The sequence below is a fragment of the Lissotriton helveticus genome, chromosome 5_1 (genome assembly GCF_964261635.1).
Source record: "Lissotriton helveticus chromosome 5_1, aLisHel1.1, whole genome shotgun sequence".
Taxonomy (NCBI): Eukaryota; Metazoa; Chordata; class Amphibia; order Caudata; family Salamandridae; genus Lissotriton; species Lissotriton helveticus.
In genome coordinates, this window is record NC_136065.1 from 35,226,113 (window position 1) to 35,250,770 (window position 24,658).

Consider the following 24,658-nt stretch of genomic DNA (forward strand, 5'->3'; position numbering starts at 1 on the left):
TGGACTGAAGATATCCCTATGTGAGTCTCTACAAGGTTTGTGTGTGAGTGTGCACATTAATGTGTGCATTTGTATGAGTGTGCACTTCTGGTAGTGTGTATGCATGGATCTGGAAATATACGTCTGTGTTTCTTTATATGCATCTGTGTGGATGTGTGCCACTGTGCTGCGAGTCTGTGCATGCATGGACTGAGGATATCCACCTGTGAGTTTGTACAAGGTTTGTGTGTGAGTCTGCAAATTAGGGTGTGCTTCTGTGTGGGTGTGTACCTTAGTGGGGTGTGTATGCGTGGATCGGTAATGATTATACATCCATCAGACTGGTGTAAGCCCCTTCCTAAAAAAAGGTTTTGTCAGTGTAATCATGCTATGGTATTGTATATACATCAACAAACCACAGAACATCCAAGAGGGTTCATCTAAGTAATAAAACAATGATCAACCACAGTACATCAGAGCACACCCGCTCACTATATCTATGATCTAACAAGATAGTGAGACATAAAATGGTGGAGATTCTTCCACAAGATGTGTTCCAATTCTCCTTGTCAAGTGTCCTTTCAATAAAGTTTCAAGCACAATCTTGAATCAGGCCTTTTCCGTTTAATTTTTATTTCCAATTTTCTAAACACACGAAGAACAACAGCAGCCGACGCGCGTTTCGCCCACTGAGCTTTTTCAAGACTCTGAATTGAATATTTATTGTGTTATTTCCATTGCCAGCAAATGCTCAGCTGATAGTCACGAACACGGAAAGCAAAGACACAGAACGGACGTATCAAGGTCCGAAAACGCACACAAGCTTTTAAGAATGGTAGCGATCCTTAGGATCAGGAGGCATCAAAGGCATCTGGGTCAAAAGTGAGCATTGTTGACCCATTCGGAGAGAATATGTTTGACCCGGTCCTCATCAAACACCCCCTGTCTCCAGAGTTGGCTCCAACTTGGCATTTTGCTGAGTACCTCTCCTTTTGGTTAGGAAGGAAATACCAAAAGAGGTCAGGTCCCGTCTTAGATCCGAATGCCCACACCCCTCCCTCCCGGATAAAGTTGGGTCTACCTCAGGAGAAAAAAAGATTTCAAGGTTTTTTATTCTACACAAGATAAATCTGCTAAACAACAGGATACGAGCGAACTACAGATGTTATTGTCCCTATGAGACAGTGAAGATATAACTCCAGGTCATAGAGAACACTTATTGATTTATCTGGTGGGTCCTGATGACGGTGGTATTCATTGCTGGTATTTTCCACCGAAACGCGTTGGCCAAGTCCTTGTAAAATCCCACCATAGTGGTTCTATCCTGGACAACAGATAGAAAAATAATCGAATGTGTTATGAATGTGAATAGATGAAGTTGTGAATGTGGATGAGTGTGAGAGAGTGTTGTGTTTGGGTTGTTCTCTACCTGGTGATATGATAATTCATATATTGTTATAGGATTTATGAATTTTGTATTGTGATTTAAAATGGAAATAATGCAATTTGAAATGAAGAAAACATAACTTTTTAACTCAGAATAATGTTTAAAAAGAAGTAATTGAATGAAAAAACAATCGAAATAATAAAAAAATGAGAAAGTAAAAAAATGTGTGTTCTTGTAATGTGTTTATGCCCAGAATAATCAGAGGTTGTACCCTGAACTAATAGTTTAAAGGTCACAAAGGAGCTTTTCTTCTGGCAGGTGTGGATGGTATGTGATTGATGGTTGCGCGAGTGTGGGAGATGGGACATCAGGAAGGAGGGGTGTGGGGGGGGCAAGAACTGGGGTTTTACTGAAACATAAGTAATGTAGGGGAGAAAAGCTGCGACTGGAAATGAGAAAGTTGGGCAAAGGGAGGGTGGTAGGTATGCCAGTGTACAGTTGGCACTTTTTATAAGGAAAGAGGGTGTGCATATACCTACGGGTAAGTGGTTGTATAGATTTGCATGAGTGTGAGCAAATGCCTAGAGGTACGCGATTCAGGACTAAGGTGTGTGAAAAAAATGCAGAAGTGAATGTCTTTGAGTAAAGGGCTAATTAATAGATTATTAGAAGTGCTCTGTGTGTGGGTGGCTCTGTGTGTGGGTGGCTCTGTGTGTGGGTGGCTCTGTGTGTGGGTGGCTCTGTGTGGGTGGCTCTGTGTGTGTGGCTCTGTGTGTGTGGCTCTGTGTGTGGGTGCAAATGCAATAGATCTCATATTTGCGAGAGATTAAGCTATTGGCATTGGCATAGACCCAGGAAACACGAGCAGTAGAATTTATACCCACAGTTATATTTTGGTTTGTATACATTGTAAATGACAATGCCATTTATTTATATGTTTTAAAAACATAAATTAAAATAATGTCATGAACAATGCCAATAGCTCTAACTTTAACAATGCCAAGACCGTTGCATTGTAAATGCTTGTTTGTATGTCTCTCAGACAAAGCCTTTGTGCAAGGTTATGACAATCAGAATAGGCAACCCCTCCACCCTCCTCCTGGACTCCCACTCTCTGGACGGCCTATAGGAAGCTTAATAAATCTAACCAGCTTTTCTTTCCTTCTGACAGAACAAGCTAAGAACTGAGAAGAAGAAACTTGAATCTGAAATTGAAAAACTGCGGCAACTCCTGAAAGAAAATGAGCAAACACTGCATGGGAGACTGAAGGAGATGGAGAAGATAATCACCATGGTGGAAAATGCAAATATCACCAAACTGTCCAATCAAATCACCTCTCTCAATGCAGTGATAACGGAGATAGGAAAAAAGTGTGAGGCGTCAGCGTGGGAACTCCTGAAGGTGAGATACTGTTTGGGAAATACAACAAAAGAGTTATGTGCATTATTAAATGTATAAGTGGAACCCACATGATCTCCTGGCAGGGTCAATATACAGTGACCCCACGCACTCTGACAGCTGCACACAATATACAGTCATGGATTATTTACACTGTCCTACTTGATGCTGAGAGCCCGATTCAATATATAAGCAGTGGGATGTGCAGTGACCTCTTACAGTGTCACATACAAGTTAATGCGGCACACCAAGCAATTCCAGTGACAGTAATTAACAGGGAACCAAAGGAGCAAAATGTGAAGAAAGCCAAATAAAAATGTAAAGCATAATGTGAGCAAACATCTTAGAAATTTGGAAAGAAACCAAATTCCTCCTTTTCTAGGAAGTTTAAAAACATTTCTGTTTTAAATTGATTACTTTTCTCCTGATGCAGGTGGCCACCTACTTTCGAGTGCACTGATCTCTTGTTAGGGTGAACAGCTATGTAACTACAGTACAGAGGATAGGTGGTCCCAGTGGGACAATTTGGAAGAACACACATATTTATGAAGCAGCATCCATTAAATTACTCGTACTATAAAATTCTGCTCATTAGTATTTATTCATATTGAGCATCAATCTGAATGTTCAAAATCCAGCAAAACATCTGGAACATACATATACAAAAGTGCCCCGAATGTGTAAAAGGGACGGACTTGTGTGCAAAGTGGGGTTAAATGAGAGTGGAAAGGGAGTTACAATTTACATATCAACAATGATATTAGTATGAATTCTAAGTTGTCCTGCGCATGGGGGAGCACTCCACGGTAGGCAATTCATCTGAATTATTACCACCAGGGGAACCAGCAAGTTTCATGCTGAGTTTATGTTACGCTTAACACGTTTCAGAGCCCCAAGCACCTTTGTCAAAGGCTGCCTGCAGCTTCACAGGAAAACATCCAAGGGATGCTCTCTGTCATCCTCGGACGGATGCTCTCTGTCGCCCCCAGATGGATGCTCTCTGTCATCCTCCGAGGGATGCTCTCTGTCACCCTTGTAGGGATGCTGTCTGTCATCCTCGGAGGGATGCTTTCTGTCACCCTCTTAGGGATGCTCTTTTTCATCCTCGGAGTGATGTCTTTGATGTTTTCTGTCACCCTTTACATGGAGCTACTTCCCATGAAGCTTCTTGGCTGTGAACTAATCAACATATTTGAGCAGAGCACCACTGTTAAAGTGACAGCGTATGACCACGATAAGGAGTTTAACATCTCTAACCCCACCCTAAGCCATATTAGAGAGGAATTTGGTTACCATTTAGGGTGCCAAGAAAATCTAGTTTTAAATTACATTTCTAATGCTGCAATTTGCAGAGATGCATTTTGCATACTCTGTAATATAATCAAGGGTTACTCGTAATATAAAATTGTCACTATTCTTCAAACTAAAGAGTTTTCTGTGGAAATCTCTAGCTTTATCCGGGGCAACATGACATCACCTACTCCAAATGCCTAGTTACATAGCTGGTTACAAAAAAGGACACAACCCAGTTAAGCCACCGGGATCTGGGTGATTAACAGTACAGAGGATAGGTGGTCCCAGTGGGACAATTTGGAAAAACACACATATTTTGGTAGCAGCATCCATTAAATTACTCATACCATAACATTCTGCTCAGAATTATTTATTCATATTGAACATCAATCTGAATGTTCAAAATCCACCAAAACATCTGGAGCATAAATATACAAAAGTGCCCCGAATATGTAGAAGAGAGAAAGGAAGGAGTTGTGTGCAAAATTATTCTGGACTTTCTTCTCATAAGATAATGTCAAAATTCAACTAAGTTCTTTTCAAAAGAAAATTTCCAACGAGGGGGCTGGGTTTGAATCCAGAGGTTCCCATTTACCGTGAAGAGAAAGAAACAAGCAGGGGACCAAAGATACAACACCACTCCTCAAAATGTAAGGTTTTAAAATGTTTAAAGGAAAAGCGTGTCTGTAAAAATCAGGCTCATTACCTCATGGAAAGGGGGAAAGGGAGCTGTCATCATTATGGGGTAAACAAAATTCCAAAGTTCCAAAGGGTCTCTGAGGTACCAAAGTTTCTAAACAAAAACCTTTCACCCACGTGACTTCCACCCGGCAGCATCGAGCGTCTGTCACTGCGCAGGCTGCACGTGTGAGTGATGAATTTTTCCTTCAGTGCTCCCTTTACAATGGAGTGAAAGGATGCACTTTGCCTCGAGGTAATGGATTTACTCTTATCGGTGTCTATGCTTAAACAACTTTCCATTTCTTTATGAGTGGAACTTTGGGCAGTGGGTCAATTATTGTCTGTCCCTTTGGAACACTGGAACTTTGTGTTCGAGGCATATGAGCTGCAGATCGTACACTTTTGCAATAGATCGCCACCTGGTGTTGGGCTCGGATGATTGCAGGTTGTTGTCTTCTTGGAAGAAGTCTTTGTAGTCACGAGATAGGTGACTCCTCCCTTGGACAATACTGCGCATGGTCATCGACTCCATCCTCAGATTGTTTTTTTCCGCCACTGGGTTCGGATGAAAGTTTTCTGCTCCGGCTAGAAAAGACTTTTCAGCAACTTCGAAGTGTTAAAACTTTATAAAAACATTATCGACATCGTATAGACTACTTTCGACATCAGCTACATTCCGGTGAGTCGACACGGGCCGTTGGGCCTATCGGCGCCGTACGGCCTACGCCTCATGTACAGAACTCCATTCAAGAGATGCCCAGTATGTCGAGCAAAATTCCGTCATAGCGACCATCACAAGGTCTGCAACCTCTGTCTATCACCGGAACACAACGAGTCGACCTGCACAGCTTGTGCATCCTTCCGATCGAAGAAGACCATTCGGGATCGGAGGGCACGTCGACACGAGATGAGGAGATCAGCACCACCACCGGAGGCCATCTTCGAGGAGGAGATCATCGAAGAAGACGTCTCCGAGGACGAAGATCCACCCGAAGACATCTCCGAGGACGAGGCTCCACTCGTCGCCGAGGAAGACTCGCCTGATCTCCAGATCATATCGGAGGCAGAGGACTCAGACGACTCGATTCCATCTCGTCAACCCGCGAGTACTCTTGCCCCTGCACAGCAGACACTACCCAAGCGAAAGGCAACGGTCAGCACTCCGTCCATGGGGACCAGTCCAGACCGAAATATCCCCTCCGACGCCCCGCCTTCGGGCTCAGCTCTGACGAAAACAACTACGCCTTCCAGTGCCTCGGCACCGACAAAACCACATGTGCCAATTCCACCTCCTCCATTGGCACTGAAGCACACACATCCTTTGACACCGAAGGATTCTTCGACACCGAAGTCAAAACACCCTTCGGTGCCCAAAGACCAAGATCCTTCGGCACCCAAACCAAAAGATACATCGGTGCCGAAGCCAAAGACTGTACCGGATCCGAAAAAGGCTCCGACTCCGAAACCTTCCGGTTCCAAAAATAAAGATGGAAAGCCAGAGTCTGGCGCCGCAAGGCCAATGAGACCTGTCTCCACTCCAAAATCTCCAACCTCTGTACCAAAGACACCAAGGCATCATACAGAGAAACCCTCTAACAAGCCTACCAAGCCGAAAACACCTTCGACACCGAAAAACTTGCCACAGACTCAATAACGCCTCCTACAGCAAAAAACACAAAACTACCCCTATCGGCACCGAAGAAATCAACGCCGAAGAAGATAGTAGAGGAGGAAGAACTGTTTAGACCAGATCCTAAACAAAGAACAGTCCATATCAATCCAAAATCTGGACATGTGGAAGCTATTTCCTTACAAGAAGAGACCAGCAGGCACACCACACCTACCTGTGGTTCCTGCCAAAAAGAAGGATTGTGCAACTTCTCCAATGCACCCATCCTCTCCTTCACCTTCTTCCTCTCCTATACCTCCTTACATTGAACCTACAGTTTTTCCTGTTCAATCTCCTGCATCATCACACCACACAGATGAAGAGTATGATCTAGGTGGGGGGAATGACATACCAGAGCCACATGAATACCCTCTAGATTAAGATGCCAATCCAGAATATCGTAAAGATGATGATATATATGGCTTCCCACCGCACAATGTGCCCGACATTCCTGATCCTCAGTCCTACCCAACAAAACCTTCCCCTCCAGAAGATAGTATTGGGTTTAATCATCTCTTAAATAGAGCTGCCCTTTACCACGGGGTTTCAATGCACTCTGATGCCATTGATGAGGACTTTTTACTTGATACATTTGAGCAGTCACAAAGGTCTACGCAAATACTACCCATGATCAAAGGAGTCATTAACATGCTCCAGAAATATTTAAGGACCCGGTACGATGTAGGGTATTAAACCCAAGAATAGAAAAGAAATATAGACCAACACCATCTGATCCAGTCTATATTAAGGGACATCTGCCACTAGACTCTTTAGTAGTGTCTAATGCACGGAAAAGAGCCAATTCCCAGACTTCTGGTGACATGCCCCCGCCTGACAAAGAATCTAAAGTTATTGATGCGTCAGGGAAATGGATTGCTGCGCAGGCTACAAATATATGGCGCATAGCAAATACACAAGCCCTGCTCTCACGCTATGACAGGGCTCACTACGACCAATTAGAAAAACTGATGGAGCACCTCCCAGATCAATACAAAGATCAGGAAACAGAGCTCATACAAGAAGGCAAATTAATATCCAATGCCTCAATTAAATGTGCTCTAGATGTAGCTGACACAGCATCCAGAGCAGTCAATACTAGTGTTATACTCAGGCGACATGCGTGGTTACGCATTTCAGGTTATAAAACAGAGGTACAGACTACCATCTTGAACCAGTCCTTCAATCAAAACCAATTGTTCAGGCCGGAAGTAGACAACACACTAGAAAAGATGAAAAAAGACACAGACACAGCTAAGTCTATGGGTGCATTACAATCCACAAAATGAATAGGAGGTGGCGGCACACTGAATGTGTAATGTTCATCAAATATAAAGTAAACCAATGGTAGGTATTTTCGGGTGCCTGGAAATAATCCCTTCCGGCCGGTAGGGACGGGGATTTGAGCAACAAACGAAGGAGTGCAAGAAGGGCTTGCACTGTTTCCAAGGGCACTCCAAATGGAGATAAAACTCCTAAATAGCAATTTCCAAAGTGCGTTTTATGTAGTTCAAACAAGCGTAATCCAAGTAATCTTTCTTGAGAAAATTTATTTAAAGGGTCACATATTACATCATCATAGTGACTCCTTTGTGAAACTAGACGTTAGAGAACACGTTTACATAACATCCATGAATCTATGCATAATCCCTATGCATTTCGGGCGAGGCCCTTCTTCAGGGGATAGCAATGCATCTGTAAGTAAATAAATCGAAGTCAGGAAGGGGAGCTCGCAGCCACAAGCTAAATAAACATGGTATGACGGTGAAATGAATACATGCAATTCAGAAAAAAAACGCCATGCGGAACGAGGGAAATGTGCGCAAAGTAACCCATGTCTTTCTGTTAAAAGTTGAAAATCATGCAGTCGGGGTGAGTAGAAAACAGAATCCTCGTGTGCAAGATAAAAACGGAACCCGAACTAGTGCCAAAGAGATCCGAGACCCCTGGTAAGTATGTGAGATAAATAACAACCAAAAAACTCAAGATTCGACTGGTGAGGTTTAGTTTAAAAAGGAGTGTGACCAGTGACAGAACCAACTTGCGAGTGAAAGTGGGGTAGAGAAAAAGCTTACCGATGGGTGAAAAACGCGACGCGCCAAACGCCGTGCAGCCGAAGGTTTGTGAGTGGCCAGCGGAAATGCGGAAGTAAATAAGGTGCCTCGAAAGAAAAAACGGACTCCCGTAACTAAACATAGATGGAACACTCATATCTAGAAATACCCCGAGGGGTTGGGAACAGCCAAACATGCACAGAAAGGTGTAATAGAACAGCGAATCAAACAGGGATTGGTACCGATGTGGTGCGTGAACTAACGCGACATCTACATTCAAAAAATGGCAGCCATCTTGGAATGGGTTCAGAATCATGTACATACACAATGATAGCATGGTATACATAACAAAGAATGATAAAGGTGACCAGAGTGTAAGTGATTAGAGGGTAAAAGGAAGCAAGGTAGGAAACCAAACGATAGTAAATGCAAAAAACCTGAGATTAATAAAATATGAAAAGGTGATGACAATAGGTAAAAAGGGAAAGTGATGACAGTGTAAAAGAAGATATAAAGCAGAGGGCATAAACTCGGATGTGACATAGTAGAGGATTTGCTATAAGACGACCGGTTGGGTTTAAGAAAAGATGGTAGTGGAAAAAGTAAAAACCATGGAAAAACGGAAAGGAACATATAATTTCAAGCGGAGAATGATTAAGTTGAAGTGAAGTTGAGACAACACATCTCTATAAGAAACAACTATATTCAAGTCTTTCATTGAGCCCCTTGGGCTGGCAGGCATCCAGTTTTTTGATCCACATTGTCTCCCTTTGGAGTAGTAGTTTCTTGTTGTCAACGCCTGCTTTCAGTGGGACAACCTCCAAAACAAGGAACTTCAGTTGGCTCACGTTGTGCTGGTGTGTGATGAAGTGAGCGGCTAGTGGGGCTTTGGTTGATTTGTTCCTGATGGTACTCTTATGTTCGGTTAACCGAACTTTGTGTTCAATCCACACAGAGTAGAAGTTCTTATCGCCGCTCATTGTATAGAGGAGGCTCTAAGCAAACCGGCGCGGACACAACATCATCCTTTAAAACGCACACACAGACCTCCTCTAACAAAGGTTACTTTAGAGGAGGATACAGAGGCAATAATTACAAGGGAAGAGGCAGAGGTAATAAAATAACAACAACCGCTCCTCTTCCACTCCCAAACAGTGACTACCCTCTGCTTCCCCTACAGCATTCCACTCCTGTGGGGGTCAGATTATCACAGTTCCTACCTGTCTGGAATTCCATCACAACAGACAGGTGGATGAGGCAGATTATCCAACATGGCTACTGCCTAGAACTCACAGCAACCCCCCCCAAACATACCACCCAGGCAGCATCCAATGTCCACCGACCATATGACTCTGCTTCAACAGGAAGTTCTAGCTCTTCTAGAAAAGGATGCTATTCAAGTAGTTCCTTTAGAAGAACAGGGAACAGGAGTGTACTTCCTAATCCCCAAAAAGGACGCGACATTACGACCAATTCTTGACCTCAGACCCTTCAAATATTACATACAATCAGATCATTTTCACATGATCACTCTGCAACAAGTACTCCCACTACTACAACAAGGCGATTTCCTTTCAACACTAGACCTAAAGGACGCCTACTTTCACATTCCTATACATTCTGCTCACAGGAAGTATCTAATGTTTGTCATACAAGGACAGCACTATCAGTTCAAAGTTCTTCCATTCGGGGTCACAACAGCACCACGAGTGTTCACAAAGTGCTTAGCAGTAGTAGCAGCACATCTCAGAAGACAACAGATACATGTCTTCCCTTATCTCGATGACTGGCTCATAAAAGCATAATCATTCAGTCAATGTGTCCAACACACAAAGCAAACAATTCAGACACTGAACGACTTAGGGTTTACCATAAACTACACCAAGTCGCACCTAGAGCCTTTGCACGTTCATCAGTATCTAGGAGCTACCATAGACACATCTACAGCTCTAGCGTATCCCAGTCCAGCCAGGATACAGAGCATTCAGAGCTTAGTCTCCATCTTTCAACACCAGCAGTCTCTCCAAGTCAGAGTGTTCATGAGACTAATAGGCATGATGGCATCTTGCATCTTCATAGTTCCACATGCAAGACTGCAAATGCGCCCATTACAAGAATGTCTAGCACAACAGTGGAATCAGGCTCAAGGTCAGCTCACAGACCTGGTGTTGGTAGACAGCCGTACATATCGCTCTCTTCAATGGTGGAACACCAAAAACTTGACAAGAGGACGGCCGTTCCTAGAGCCTGTTCCACAGATAGTGCTCACGACAGACGCATCCCTCATAGGATGGGGAGCCCATCTCTTACACTATACCACCAAGGCCAATGGATCAACCAACAAAAAATGTCCCATATCAACCACCTAGAGCTGCTAGCAATTTTCCTAGCACTCAAGACGTTTCAATTGCAAGTACAAAACAAAGCTGTCTTTATCCGGACAGACAATATGAAAGCTATGTACTATATACAAAAACAGGGGGGGACACACTCTCTGCAACTGTCCCAGCTTGCGCAGAACATTTGGAGATGGGCCATTCTGAGGAAAGTCAGAAAAATGGTCAGGCGATTTAGTCGATGTTTCTTAAGTAATTTTGCCCGGCGTTAAACGCCTCTAATACCATACGAAGTTTATCAAATAAAGAGGCAGGCGCTGGAGACAGGAAGACAGGAAACAAGTTTTATTCCGACGGAGCAGAACACATCAGATCGGACAACAAGGTATCGTCTCGAGGTGCTCTCCCTAGCCTCTCTGAGGCCTGGCCTTTTATACACTGGTTTACGACATGTGACCGCTCTTTATTACAATAAAGACATTGTGAAGTAAGGAAAAAGACATCCCCGGTACCCCCCAGTTCCGGCTCATTCCAACACGTGGCTACAGTAGAGTTCCTCACCCCCCATACAATAGGAGGGGGCTATCACGCAGCTGAGTGTTCCGCCGATTCCTTTGGAATGTGTGCGTCTGATCGAATCTCAGGGGGTGGGGAGGTCATGATCAATAGTAGCTCCTTTGAAGAGGGGCGAGTGCATACAGTAGTGGGCAATAAACTGTATCCTCAGGCTAAGGGATGACCAGCGGTCCGTGCAGACAATCAGGCTCAGAGGAAGGGGTCATCAAAGGAGAGATATTCATGAAAGGAAGGATCGGTGTGGACAATCGAGCGTAGAGGAAGGGTTTATCAAAAGAGGGGTATTCATGGAAGGAAAGGAGGTGTTGGTCAGGCGCGGGGTGTGATTCCCAGAGACAGAGTCATGCGGAAGGGGAGGGTTCATGACTTGTGCATGTGATAGCGGGGACAGCCAGGGTGCATGGGGGATGCTTGCAGGGTCAGGGAAGTGCGCTGACGATCGATCGTGAACAGGGAGACCATGGTACCTAAAATGGCTGTCGTGTATGTTCATACGTGAGTCTGAGGAATGGGCAAGATGGCGCAGATGATGTTCAGTTCACGAACTAAAATTCCACAGTCCTCCCTTTTAACATGTCTCGCCAGCTTGTCAATTCGGATCTATCCCCATAAGACCACGTATTTCTATCTCATAGAGGGGACTCATGTGCTCAGTTCTAAAGTCCAAAGTCTTAGTGCACATACAGTTAGAAATGAGTGAACACAAAGGTGGCAAACATTGAATACCTAAGCAACACCCACATAGTACCACGACTGGTATCAGTATAAATGTAAACCACCTCCATCCCCAGTCCTTCAAAGTGTCCCAAAACCAGCTTCCAAGCGACCATCCTTCTTGCTCCTGGTGAACCTCTGAGGATAGTCTGTGGAGGTGTTCGATTGCTTTGTAGACTGAAGGCGAGTTATCTGGCACGTAGGTGCAACAGCTGGAGCCGATGATGCGGCATGCTCCTCCACGGTCGGCCAGAACCACATCTAGAACAAGGCGGTTTTGAAGAGCCACCAGGCGGACTGCCTGAAGCTCAGCCGTGTTGTTAGCGAGGATGCCAGCCGTGATGTTAATGGTTGTTTCTACTGCCTGAGTCAGGTGTCGGATAGCGCGGCTATTTGCCATTGGGCCCCACAGAGGAACAAGTCCCTTCACCGCATCCAGGAACTGTGCTCCAGTGGAGTCGGCTTGTCCAATGTCTCCGGCGCGCTTTTGCCGGTGATGGTAGGCTGGGGCCACATACGTGGGGGGAAGAATGAAGGCGATGTAGCACGTACCCCTCCAACCTTTCGGGAGCCAAGTGTAAGCTTTGGTGCCACAAACAAAGTACATATTCGGAGAAGCAACAAAGGAGGGGGGATCAACTGAGACCAATGTTCTGGTGATGTGGCAGGAACTGTGACCCACCAGCTGTGTTCCCTGGCCTTCGAGGCACACGAGACCTGTGACATTGATGACAGACAGGGCCACAGTCAGACTGGCAGTCGTTCGCTTCCGCAGGTAGGAGAAGGTGGGTCTAGCTGGATTGTGGAGCACTTGCATTTCAACTCGTTCTTTGGCAGGGATGTTCATATGGAAGGCGGAACCTGAGGTCACAGGACAAAAGGGGGCAGACGTCCTTCCTGTTTTGTTCAGCCAGAACCCATAGTAGAAGTGTGACACTGTTTGTCCAGAAGCGGCGTTGTCCTTGTGGCTTTCCTGCAAGAGGATCAACCAGGCGAGGCAGGAGCCGTGAACTGAGAAAGGAGAAGGGATGAAGGGGATGGAGTGTCCAGTGGCATGCGGGAGCAACCCGCAGATCCAGCAGTTCGTGGCATTTGCAGCAAGGTTGTGCTGGTACAATAGTTGCACGAAGGAATTGTTCCAGAACTCCTTACGCCTTTCTCGGAGCTGAGGCGAAAGGGAGATCAGGTGGTGCTCTTTCATGGTGGTTGGCTGTGCAGTGGTCGGCAATTACTGATGAGCGGGTGTGCTTTCCTCCAAGATCCAGAAGGAAGTCATGAGGAGGAGGCAAAGTAGGAAGACAATGAAGAAGGCGATTGTCTTTGATTTGTGCAAATTGTCAGCCTTTGGGTTCCTGTAGTGGGTATTTCCGGTTGCTTCCATCATCTTCTTATCTGGCGCTTCCATCATCTTCAAGGTGCTCGGTAATGGGCAGAACCACAGACTTTGTTTAGCTTCTCTCCGGGAAACCCTTGGTTGTTTTAGGCCACCGTTCTGAGATTTTAACTTAGTCCGTGGTCTACTTAGCCGAAGCTCCCTCCTTTTTGACGCAGGAAATACCCTTCCCGGGATGGCACAGTGGGATCAGAGAATTTTGCAAGTTCAAGTGCCTCGGTATCATGATAGCAGTTCAGTGATGGCCGGTCTTTGTTCAGGAGCTCTTCTTGGGTGTCGACGTTTTCTGTCGTGGCCAGGGTCGAGGAGACCTTCTTGCAGTGGTGTGCGTGCAGCCAGTGCCTTTTTCCCTACACTCGAAGAGCCGTCCGAGTGGTGATCAGTACTTGCCAGGGGCCCGTCCACCGAGGTTCCAGACTCTTTGCCCGTTGAAAATTCCGGACTAAAACATAGTCTCCCGGTTGGATATCGTGACCGGGACCCCTGGAAGCATCGGGGATGGCCTGCTGCACCTGTTGATGAATGACAGACAACGTTTTAGTTAATTTGTATAAATAATCTGACAGCAGGACGTCGGGGACATCGTGAATGGAGGTCGGTTTGGGGGCAGTCCAGAGGTTCATTGGTCGCCCAAACACAACCTCGTAGGGGGTCAAATGGTGCTTAGTGGGAGTGGAGCGCATCGATAGCAATGCCAGTGGGAGGGCATCTGGCCACTTAAGTCCTGTGGTGGCCACTATTTTTGACAGTTTCAGTTTCAGTGTAGCATTGTGTCGCTCAACTAGGCCAGCGGATTGGGGGTGGAAGACCGCATGAAACCTCTGCTTTACCCCCAGCCCCTTCAAGATTAGTTGGATAACTTCAGCTATGAAGTGGGGGCCATTGTCGCTCCATAAAATTCGACAAAGGCCGTAGCGAGGGAAAAACTCTTTCAGTAGTACTTTGGCAGTAGTCATGGCAGTGTTATCACGGGTTGGATAGGCTTCCACCCATTTGCTGAAGGCACATACAATGACTAATACGTACTTCAAGCCTTGGCATCTCTCCAGCTGGATGTAATCCATCTGGAGGACCTCAAAGGGGTGGTCGGGGATCCCAAACCCTCCCCGGGGTACCACAGTTCCTTTCCCGGGGTTGTGTTGTAGGCAGATAAGGCACTGCTGGACCAGGCGTTTGGCTGAGTCGGGGATTTTGTTGTTGTGCCAGACTTTGGAAATGAGTTCAATCATGGGGGCAGAACCTATGTGTGCAGGGGAGTGTGCCATAGTCAGTATGGGAATCAAGTATGAGTCAGGCCGCAACCATTTGTTTGTGTCTTTTGTCCGCCAGCAGCCTTCATCGTCCTTTAGACCCACCCGTGCCCACTCAGTCAGTTCGTGAGGTGTGCTGGCCGACTGGATGTCCCTAATCGTTTCCCTAGCGTCAGTCCATTTTTCTGCTTGTGACCTGGTCACATACATGCGTGTCGTCGTCCTATTCTCAGCTGTGGTTCGGGCAGTGATGTCGGCCAGTGCGTTTCCCTGTCCAACTAAGTCCGTCACCTTCTTGTGTGCCTGGCATTTTATCACTGCTAATCGTTTGGGGAGGAGAACTGCTTCAATCAGGGCGGAGACTAGATCTCCGTGAAGGATGGGCGTGCCGTGGGACGTCAGGAATCCCCTTTCCCTCCACAAGAGCCCAAAATGATGAACCACCCCGAAGGCATACTGGCTGTCCGTGTAAATGTTCGCCGTGGTTCCTGCTGCTATGATACATGCTCGTGTGAGGGCAATTAGCTCTGCCGCCTGTGCGGATCGTTGCGTGATGCGGGCTGTTTCAACTACTGTTCGGGCTGTCGTCACCGCATAGGCAGCTGAAGTGGTGCCGTCTGGGAGTTTGATACAAGAGCTTTCTACCCATAGTTCTCCATCAGGGTCTGTAAAAGCAATGTCTCGGAGGTCAATTCTACTCCTGGTCTGTTCGTCCGTGAGGGTCACACAGTCGTGTATAGGGGGCACATCGGGGTCATTTTCAGGCAAGGGCAACAGTGTAGCAGGATTCAAAGTCGTGCATCTCTTCAGAGTGATGTGGGGTGCAAGTAGAGTCAATTCGTACCCCGTCAGTCGTGCACTAGTCAGGTGTTGAGTCTTGGTCTGGTTCAAAAGGGTGTCAACTGCGTGGGGTACTAACACCGTGAGAGAGTTCGAAAGTACAATTCCCTCACTCTGACGGATAGAGACAGCAGCGGCGGCTACTGCTCGAAGGCAGGCAGGTAAAGCTCTGGCGACTGGGTCAAGAGTGGCAGAGAAGTAGGCACAAGGGCGTTGTTTGGAGCCGTGGGCTGAGTTAGAACAGACAATGCGCATCCCTCCCTTTCGTGAGTGAAGAGGGAGAAGGGCTTGGAGTAATCTGGTGTTCCTAGGACGGGTGCCGAGAAAAGGGCATCCCGCAACTCCTTAAAGGATGCTTGGCATTCGGGGGTCCAAGGGAGTGGGAAGGGAACATCTTTGGCCAACAGGGAAAGTAGGGGTTTTATAATGAGACTGAAATTTGGTAACCATTGTTGGCAAAAAGAGGTAAGGCCCAACAATGAACGGACTTGCTTCTGTGTTTTTGGGATGGGGGTGTCTAGGATGGTTTGGATTCGGTCGGGCGTAAGTTTCCTCCCTTCTTTGGACAGGAGATGGCCTAGGTATGTCACTTGAGGCTGGCAGAACTGCAGTTTCTTTTTGGAGACTTTGTGGCCATTCTCCGCAAGAAAGTGCAAGAGTTGGATAGTGGCCGTGATTGCAAGTGGAGTGGTGTCGGCCGCCAAAAGGATATCATCGACATATTGGATCAACACCACTCCATCTGGTAGCTGGACGGCGTCCAGCTGTCTTTTGAGGGCCTGGCTGTAAATGCTGGGACTTTCAGTGTAGCCCTGGGGAGCTCTACAAAATCGGTACGAACGGTTTTTCAAGGTGAAGCCGAAGAGATAACGGCTGTCTGGATGGATGGGGATAGAGAAAAATGCATTCTTGAGATCAATAACGGTGAAGGTGGTGGCAGTGGACGGGATGAGGGTCAGAATGGTGGTGATGTCTGAGACTACGGGGTACTGTGGCACCACCACTTTGTTGACTTCTCGCAGGTCGATGATGAAGCGGTACGCTTTCTCATCTCCCTCACCTTGCTTCTTAACAATGGGTAGGATAGGGCTGTTGCAGACATTACTAACCACTTCCTCTACCACTCCTGCATCTACCAGGGACTGAATAATCGCTACCAATGCCTTCTCGCCTTCGGGCGATATCCGGTACTGTGGGAGTTTCGGGAGTATTGCATCTGGTCGAACAGTTATGTGCACAGGGTCGATCATCATTCGTCCTACATCCGAATCGTTTCTGGCCCATAGGTACAGGGGTAGGGTGTCGAGCAAGGATAGGTCAGCATCAGTTATAGAGTACATATGTCGTGCGGGGCGGGATCTGGACATGCTCGGGTTGTCGTACAGGATGACTCGGACTCCATCTGGGGAACACCTAATAGTAGCTCGGAAATGTTTTAGTAAATCAATACCCATAATGGCGTCCGGGGAGTTGGAGGAGAGCAGAAATGTTGTGTCAGTGGGGTTGTTTCCTAGGTCAAAGGAGATAGGTACAGACAGGGGATTAGTGGAGGGCGTTCCGTCGAAACCTATCGATGTAATGTGTGAGCCAGACAAGGGTGGCCTTGGAATCAGTCGCTTTGATAATACACTACGTGTCGCTCCAGTGTCTACCAAGAATGGAGACTTTGTACCCAGGACCTTAGCGGTGACGTAAGGACCTTGCTGGTCAACACAGAGCTCGACTGGATCCCTCCCTTGCCCCTGGCAGTCCTATGCGAAGTCGGAAGTGTTCTCACTGTCAGATAGTTGGTACTGGTTCTGTCGGGGACGGTCAAATGTGTTCGATCTTCCTGGTCTGTCGCTGTTGGTGTCGTTTGTGTACCCCCGCCCCTGCCCTCTAGTCCTGGGGCCATTCGTCATGTCCCTCGTTTCTTTATTTTTAATTAGTTCCAGAAGAACCGGACATTGAGACTTCCAATGCCCGAATCCTTTGCAAAATGCACACTGTTTATCTTCTATGTCCCTACGTCCAGAGTAGGGAGTGGGTGTGCGGTCCTTTGGGGGTGGATTTCTAGGGGCGATTGATTGGTAGCTCCCCCTGTGTAGTTCTTTCCCGACTGCCACCCCTTGTATCTGGGCTATCATCACCCTTTCTTTCAAATCTTTCTTCTTTCTCTCGGTTGCCCTATCACTCTCATTCTTTTGGTGTTCGTAGTACTGAGCCATTTGGAGGATAGCGGCGGGTTTGGAGGCCCCCCAACTACTCTCGCTCGTTTGTAACTTTTGGGAAACCTCTTGTGACAGACCCTTTACGTAGTTTTGCACGAATAGGTGTTGTCCGGTTGCGGTGGTCATGTCTTGGCCACTGTAGTCGGAGAACACCGTTTCAAATCGGGAGAAGTATTCTGATACGTCTTCCTGGGGTTTCTGACGGCACGCTGTGACTATTGACCAATCTACCTTTTTCTCTGGGATCAAGGTGTTTAGCTTCTGGACTATTTTGTCCGGAAGTTCCAGTATGTCTTTTATCGGTTTCCTTCCGGGCTCTCGTCGTCTATCTAGCTCACTGAGTTGATTCCAGGTATGTCCGAACAGATCTGTGTGATCGGCTTTCCGGATTTGCTTCCACACGTCAGCCGGCAGACATAACCCGAAAAACAAATCAATGTCTGCTAGAGTCATTATCGTTGAGCCCAAGGCTGTGCCTAATTCAGTATAAAATGCTGTCGGGTTCTTCCTTAAATCAGGCAGGGTTTGCCTAAAGGTTAAAATATCTTGTCGATCCCATGGTTGGTAAACCCAATTGTACACAACCCTCCCTTTTGCATCTGCGTGGTTGATATCGTCGTTTGTTCCCTGACCTCTTGGGGGAACCCAGTAGGGGGCGGCTTCTCTGATAGGCATCATAGTGTTGGCTACTTCTAATGGGGACTCAGCCGTTTCAGGGACTGTGATCTTGACCTCTGGTTTCTGTTCCGTGAGGTGGCGGAAGACTTCAAGCGTTTGCATGAAGAGGTCCGTCACATCGCGCTCAGTCCCATCTCCAACATCGACCTTTCTATATAGAGCCGTCAGCTTAGCAGGACCCTTATTTTGATACCTATCCTCATATGCGTTCAGGGTGTGGTAGCTGAACCGTAAAATGAAATGCCGTCTGTGGCTACCGGCATGTGAATTGTGCATATCCATCGTATATTCTTCGCTCTCCTTCCGTTCTACCAGTGTCTTTGCTATCTTGTCAATCCCATCCCGCTCGTCTTTGCTCAACCTATTTGGTCTGGCTGTTGGCTGCTTGCTAGTCTCGAGTTCTTCTGATGTTGTTACCAATGTGGCCGGTGCGAAGGCCGTAAGAGCCGGGGCACTAGCGCTAGGGTCACCCTCGCCCGCACTCAGAACTGGTAGGTGCTGTGCTAGAGGCTGGCAGGGGGCATAAGGAGGGGGCATGTAGATAATCGGAGGACCTAGCAGTAACTCGTCGTTTGCCCGTTGTTTGGAGGGCATCTCCGGGTAGAGCGTAGAGGGGGTCCTAACAGGGCATTGGCCTGCCGACCCTGATTCTTGCGTTTGTCTAACTTCCTCTCTCCTTCTTATTTCTTCATCTAGTTCCTTAGCGGCCAGGTGGGCTGCCTTTCGTAATTCTTTCCCTATTTTTGCTTCTTCTCTTTTCCTTCGTTGCTCTGCTTCTTTGCGCCACATGCCGATACTATCGAGCATGGTGGGCGTTGCCTTATTTGTTCTAACAGCTGCTTCTAACGTTTTTATTTTATAATCATCAAAGGAACCTATCAGTGGCCACTGACTTTCGGGGTCCTTTTTTGTATATTTATGCCATAACTTACTATAAGCTATAGCGACTAGTCCTTGCTTAGTGAACATGTCCTTATTAGGGGTGCCTTCCAATGGAGCTGGATGGTTCATCTCTAATAAGCGGTCCGGGTTGTACCAACTACCAATCAGTGGGGAGAAGACAGGCATGACAGATTACAACGGGGGACAAAGGTCCGCACTACCTATCTTTCACTATTTGCAAAGACTAGACAGAATATTGCTATTCTACACTATTTGCAAGCAGAGAACCTCAAAAGAACTATACTCCAAACAATCTATGTTCGGACAATCAATCAGTGGGGAGAAAAATAGGTAAGGCAGATTACAATGGGGGACAAAAGTCCGCATTACCTACCCTTCACTATCCGCAAAGGGAGATAGAATATTCCTATTCCTCCCCGTTTGCAGGCAGCGAATATCTCAAAGAGCGACAAAGCAAATACTAGTATTTCAATCAATCAAACAATTAATCAATTCGCAATTCGTCATGTGTCACGACCTTACCCGGACCGCATGGACAGTTTCTCGTCTTCCGCTTCCAGCGCCCGATCGTCCTCTACTCTCTGTTGCTACCGCGGCACTCCTGATGGTTCCCAGTCAGGACCGTAGATCACTCGGGAGAGGTCTGCTCAGAACCAGTGAAGTTCGGATGATCGGCTGTCAGACGAGGGTCTATCGGACAGGAGCTCTCCCGATCGTTGCAGTTGTTCACTCTGTCATCGGGACCTCTCCCACTGGATCCACGTGTCGCTGATGGGCCCCACGCTTGGGACGCCAATTGAGGAAAGTCAGAAAAATGGTCAGGCGATTTAGTCGATGTTTCTTAAGTAATTTTGCCCGGCGTTAAACGCCTCTAATATCATACGAAGTTTATCAAATAAAGAGGCAGGCGCTGGAGACAGGAAGACAGGAAACAAGTTTTATTCCGACGGAGCAGAACACATCAGATCAGACAACAAGGTATCGTCTCGAGGTGCTCTCCCTAGCCTCTCTGAGGCCTGGCCTTTTATACACTGGTTTACGACATGTGACCGCTCTTTATTACAATAAAGACATTGTGAAGTAAGGAAAAAGACATCCCCGGTACCCCCCAGTTCCGGCTCATTCCAACACGTGGCTACAGTAGAGGTCCTCACCCCCCATACAATAGGAGGGGGCTATCATGCAGCTGAGTGTTCCGCCGATTCCTTTGGAATGTGTGCGCCTGATCGAATCTCAGGGGGTGGGGAGGTCATGATCAATAGTAGCTCCTTTGAAGAGGGGCGAGTGCATACAGTAGTGGGCAATAAACTGTATCCTCAGGCTAAGGGATGACCAGCGGTCCGTGCAGACAATCGGGCTCAGAGGAAGGGGTCATCAAAGGAGAGATATTCATGAAAGGAAGGATCGGTGTGGACAATCGAGCGTAGAGGAAGGGTTTATCAAAAGAGGGGTATTCATGGAAGGAAAGGAGGTGTTGGTCAGGCGCGGGGTGTGATTCCCAGAGACAGAGTCATGCGGAAGGGGAGGGTTCATGACTTGTGCATGTGATAGCGGGGGCAGCCAGTGTGCATGGGGGATGCTTGCAGGGTCAGGGAAGTGCGCTGACGATCGATCGTGAACAGGGAGACCATGGTACCTAAAATGGCTGTCGTGTATGTTCATACGTGAGTCTGAGGAATGGGCAAGATGGCGCAGATGATGTTCAGTTCACGAACTAAAATTCCACAATTCCTCAAAACATACACCTGACTGTAGAACACCTCCCAGGAATTCACAATCAGATAGCAGATCTGTTAAGTCGACAGTCACAACAGATTCACGAATGGGATATACATCCACAAGTTCTTCAGCCATTCTTCCAAAGGTGGGGGCATCCACAGATAGATCTCTTTGCCACACACGAGAATACAAAATGCCCAACCTTCGCCTCCAGGTTTCCACACCCACGGTCGGAGGGGAATGCAATATGGATGAACTAGTCAGGCAGATTTGCGTACGCTTTTCCACCTCTCCCACTCATTCCACTAGTAGTGCGCAAACTCAGGCAACAGTCTCTCAAACTAATACTAGTAGCTCCCACATGGGCACGTCAGCCGTGGTTCACCACACTACTAGATCACTCACTGGTTCCACATCAGAAATACAGCTCACGCCCTCCCTGTTAACACAGAACCATGGAGAAATAAGACACCCAGAACCAAGCCAAATTAATTTGGCGATCTGGCTCCTGAAGTCTTAGAGTTCGGTTACTTAAACCTGCCACCAGATTGTATGAACATAATTAAAGAAGCTAGAACAGCCACTACCAGAGCGTGTTATGCCGCTAAGTGGAAAAGGTTTGCAATATATTGTAACAACAATCACATTGACCCACTGGATGCTTCCATCCAAAATATCATTTGCTACCTTCTACACCTACAAAGGTCCAACTTAGCTTATTCCTCCATATGCCTTCATCTGGCAGCAATTGCAGCCTATTTACAGAATAGACAACATCTATCTCTCTTCAGAGTACTTGCAATCAAAGCATTTATGGAAGGATTAAAACGAATAATCCCACCTAGGTTACCACCTGCTCCGGTGTGGAACCTGAACGTGGTACTTACAAGACTTATGGGACCCCTTTCGAGCCCTTACACAAGTGTGAATTGCAATTCCTAACATGGAAAACTGCTTTCCTTGTTGCCATCACATCTCTCAGAAGAGTTAGTGAAATACAAGCATTCACAATACAAGAACCATTTTTTCAAATACATCCTAACAAAGTGGTTATCAGGCCTAATCCAAAACTCCTGCCAAAGTTTATCACTCCTTTTCACCTTAACCAATCAGTAGAGCTACTGTGTTTTTCCAAAACCCAGACTCTGTTGCAGAAAGAGCTTTACACACCTTAGATGTTAGGAGAGCCCTATTATACTACACAGATAGGACTAAATCCTTCAGAAAGACAAAACAATTATTTATATCTTTCCCTCCCCCACACAAAGGCAACCCCATCTCTAAGGGGGGAATTGCCAGGTGGATTGTAAAGTGTATACAAATATGCTATCAAAAAGCTAAACGTACACTAACAGTTCCTCCTAGAGCACATTCCACTCGCAAACTAGGAGCCTCTATGGCTTTCTTAGGAAATATACCACTAGAGGACATATGCAAGGCAGCAACATGGTCTACAATACACACCTTCACTAAACACTATTGTGTTGATGTGCAGGCCAAGCAGCAAGCTGCAGTAGGCCAAGCTGTCCTTGGAACACAATTTCAGAATACTGCAACGGATACAAGCGACCACCGCTAGGGGAGACACTGCTGCACAATTGTTGCAAAAGTGTACGATCTGCAGCTCATATGCCTCGAACGGAAAATGCTACTTACCAGTATGCATCTGTTCTTGGCATGTAGAGCTGCAGAATCGTACACGCCCTCCCACCTCCCAGGGACTTCTATCCGTTCCAGTACTCATCTTAGTTCGATGCACACGCATGGACATCCTTTTTCTCTTTACTTCTACTAACTCCATCATTTCCCATCATGGCGAAAAACAATCTGAGGATGGAGTCGATGACCATGCGCAGTATTGTCCAAGGGAGGAGTCACCTATCTCGTGACTACAAAGACTTATTCCAAGAAGACAACAACCTGCAATCATCCGAGCCCAACACCAGGTGGCGATCTATTGCAAAAGTGTACGATTCTGCAGCTCTACATGCCAAGAACAGATGCATACTGGTAAGTAGCATTTTCCTTACCCAGTTAATGATGAAAGCTCTTTTCTACAAGGTAATGAGACCAATTTTTACAGTCACGCTTTTCCTTTAAACATTTTAAAACCTTACATTATTTTGAGGAGTGGTGTTATATCTATGGGCGCGTGCTTGTTTGTTACTCTTCACAGTAATTGGGAACCTTTGGATTCAAACTCGACCCTCTTGTTTTCTTTTGAAAAGAACATAGTTGCATTTTGACATTACCTTATGAGAAGTCCAGAATAATTCTGTGTTTTACATACACCATATCAACCCTAAATCAAATCCCTTTGCAAATAACTGATGGCGTCCAACCTTCCTCTCTTTTTAGGTTGCTGTCTGTCTTTTCTCTGACATAGCAGCCCACGGGCCTACTACTATCATTTCAACCACTTAGCCAATGGTGGTGTACGGTAGTTTAGTTTCCCTTTTATATCTAGACTTTGCATTACAAATTATAACAAATTCTAAGTATTTCCCTTTATTAAATTCTCAGAGGCCCCTTCACAGTCCTGAGAAGACCACATTGAAAGAATCAAGGTCACCTACGTCTGTCAGTGGTCGAAATGTCGACATATTGTATATATGCCAATGCGTGCAACAGTGCTTTGTTCATTGTGCCTATTCAGTGGCATATTGGCTGCTTATTATTTCGCTTGTATATAATTGTCATGTAGGACATACCAATATCATTGTTGATGTGTATATTGTTACTCCCTCTCCGCCCTCATTTAACCCTCACTTTGAACCTTTCTCCCTTCTACACATTTGGGGCACTTTTGTATATGTATTTTCCAGATGTTTTGTTGGATTTTTAACATTCAGATTGATGATCAATATGAATAAATAGTATTGAGCAGAATTTTATAGTATGATTAATTTAATGGATGCTGCTACATAAATATGTGTGTTCATCCAAATTGTCCCACTGGGACCCCCTATCCTCTGTACTGTTAATCACCCAGGTCCTGATGGCTTAACTGGGTTGTACCCTTTTTAGGTCTCGCACTGCGAACCGATCGCGAAGCGATCGTCGCTGCAAGACTTTATTGCAATCATTTCTGCTTTCAAGGAGCCAAGGGAGACAGGAGACAAGTGATATGCACGCACAACCTTGCGGACTCGGATCAGGTGGCGCGCGCTTCCTGTCTCCCATGGCTCCTTGAAAGCAGGCACACACGCACACACACACACACATACAGACCCACCCACCGCACACACACACACACCTAGAGAACCCCCGCCGCCCCCCGCCGTGCACACGCACTCACACCCACATAGAGAAACCCCCCCACCGCTGCCACCGCGCATACACACACGCGCACACACACATAAAGAACCCCCCCCTCCGTGAGTGTGTGCTCTGCGGTTTTGTGTCCTTGCCGCAGGAGACAAACCTGTGTGTCCGCTCCCGCCGACGCCCCTGATCGGTCCTGGCATGCACAATACTCACTCCACAAACACGACGTGGTGCACTTAGACGCCACACAGTGCGTCTACGTCAAATACCCCAGAACGCTATCCCCCGCACGACACGCCCACTTCAAGCACAC

At 46.6% G+C, this 24,658-nt stretch overlaps 1 protein-coding gene across 1 annotated transcript in view; it reads left to right on the forward strand.

Moving 5' to 3' along the window:
* Positions 1-24,658, forward strand: part of LOC144754107 (E3 ubiquitin-protein ligase TRIM39-like) — a 116,012-nt gene that overhangs the window by 14,904 nt on the left and 76,450 nt on the right. Inside the window, exon 3 of the mRNA XM_078641672.1 lies at positions 2,538-2,768. Coding sequence (XP_078497798.1) covers positions 2,538-2,768 — 231 coding nt within the window. The remainder of the gene's footprint in view (positions 1-2,537; positions 2,769-24,658) is intronic.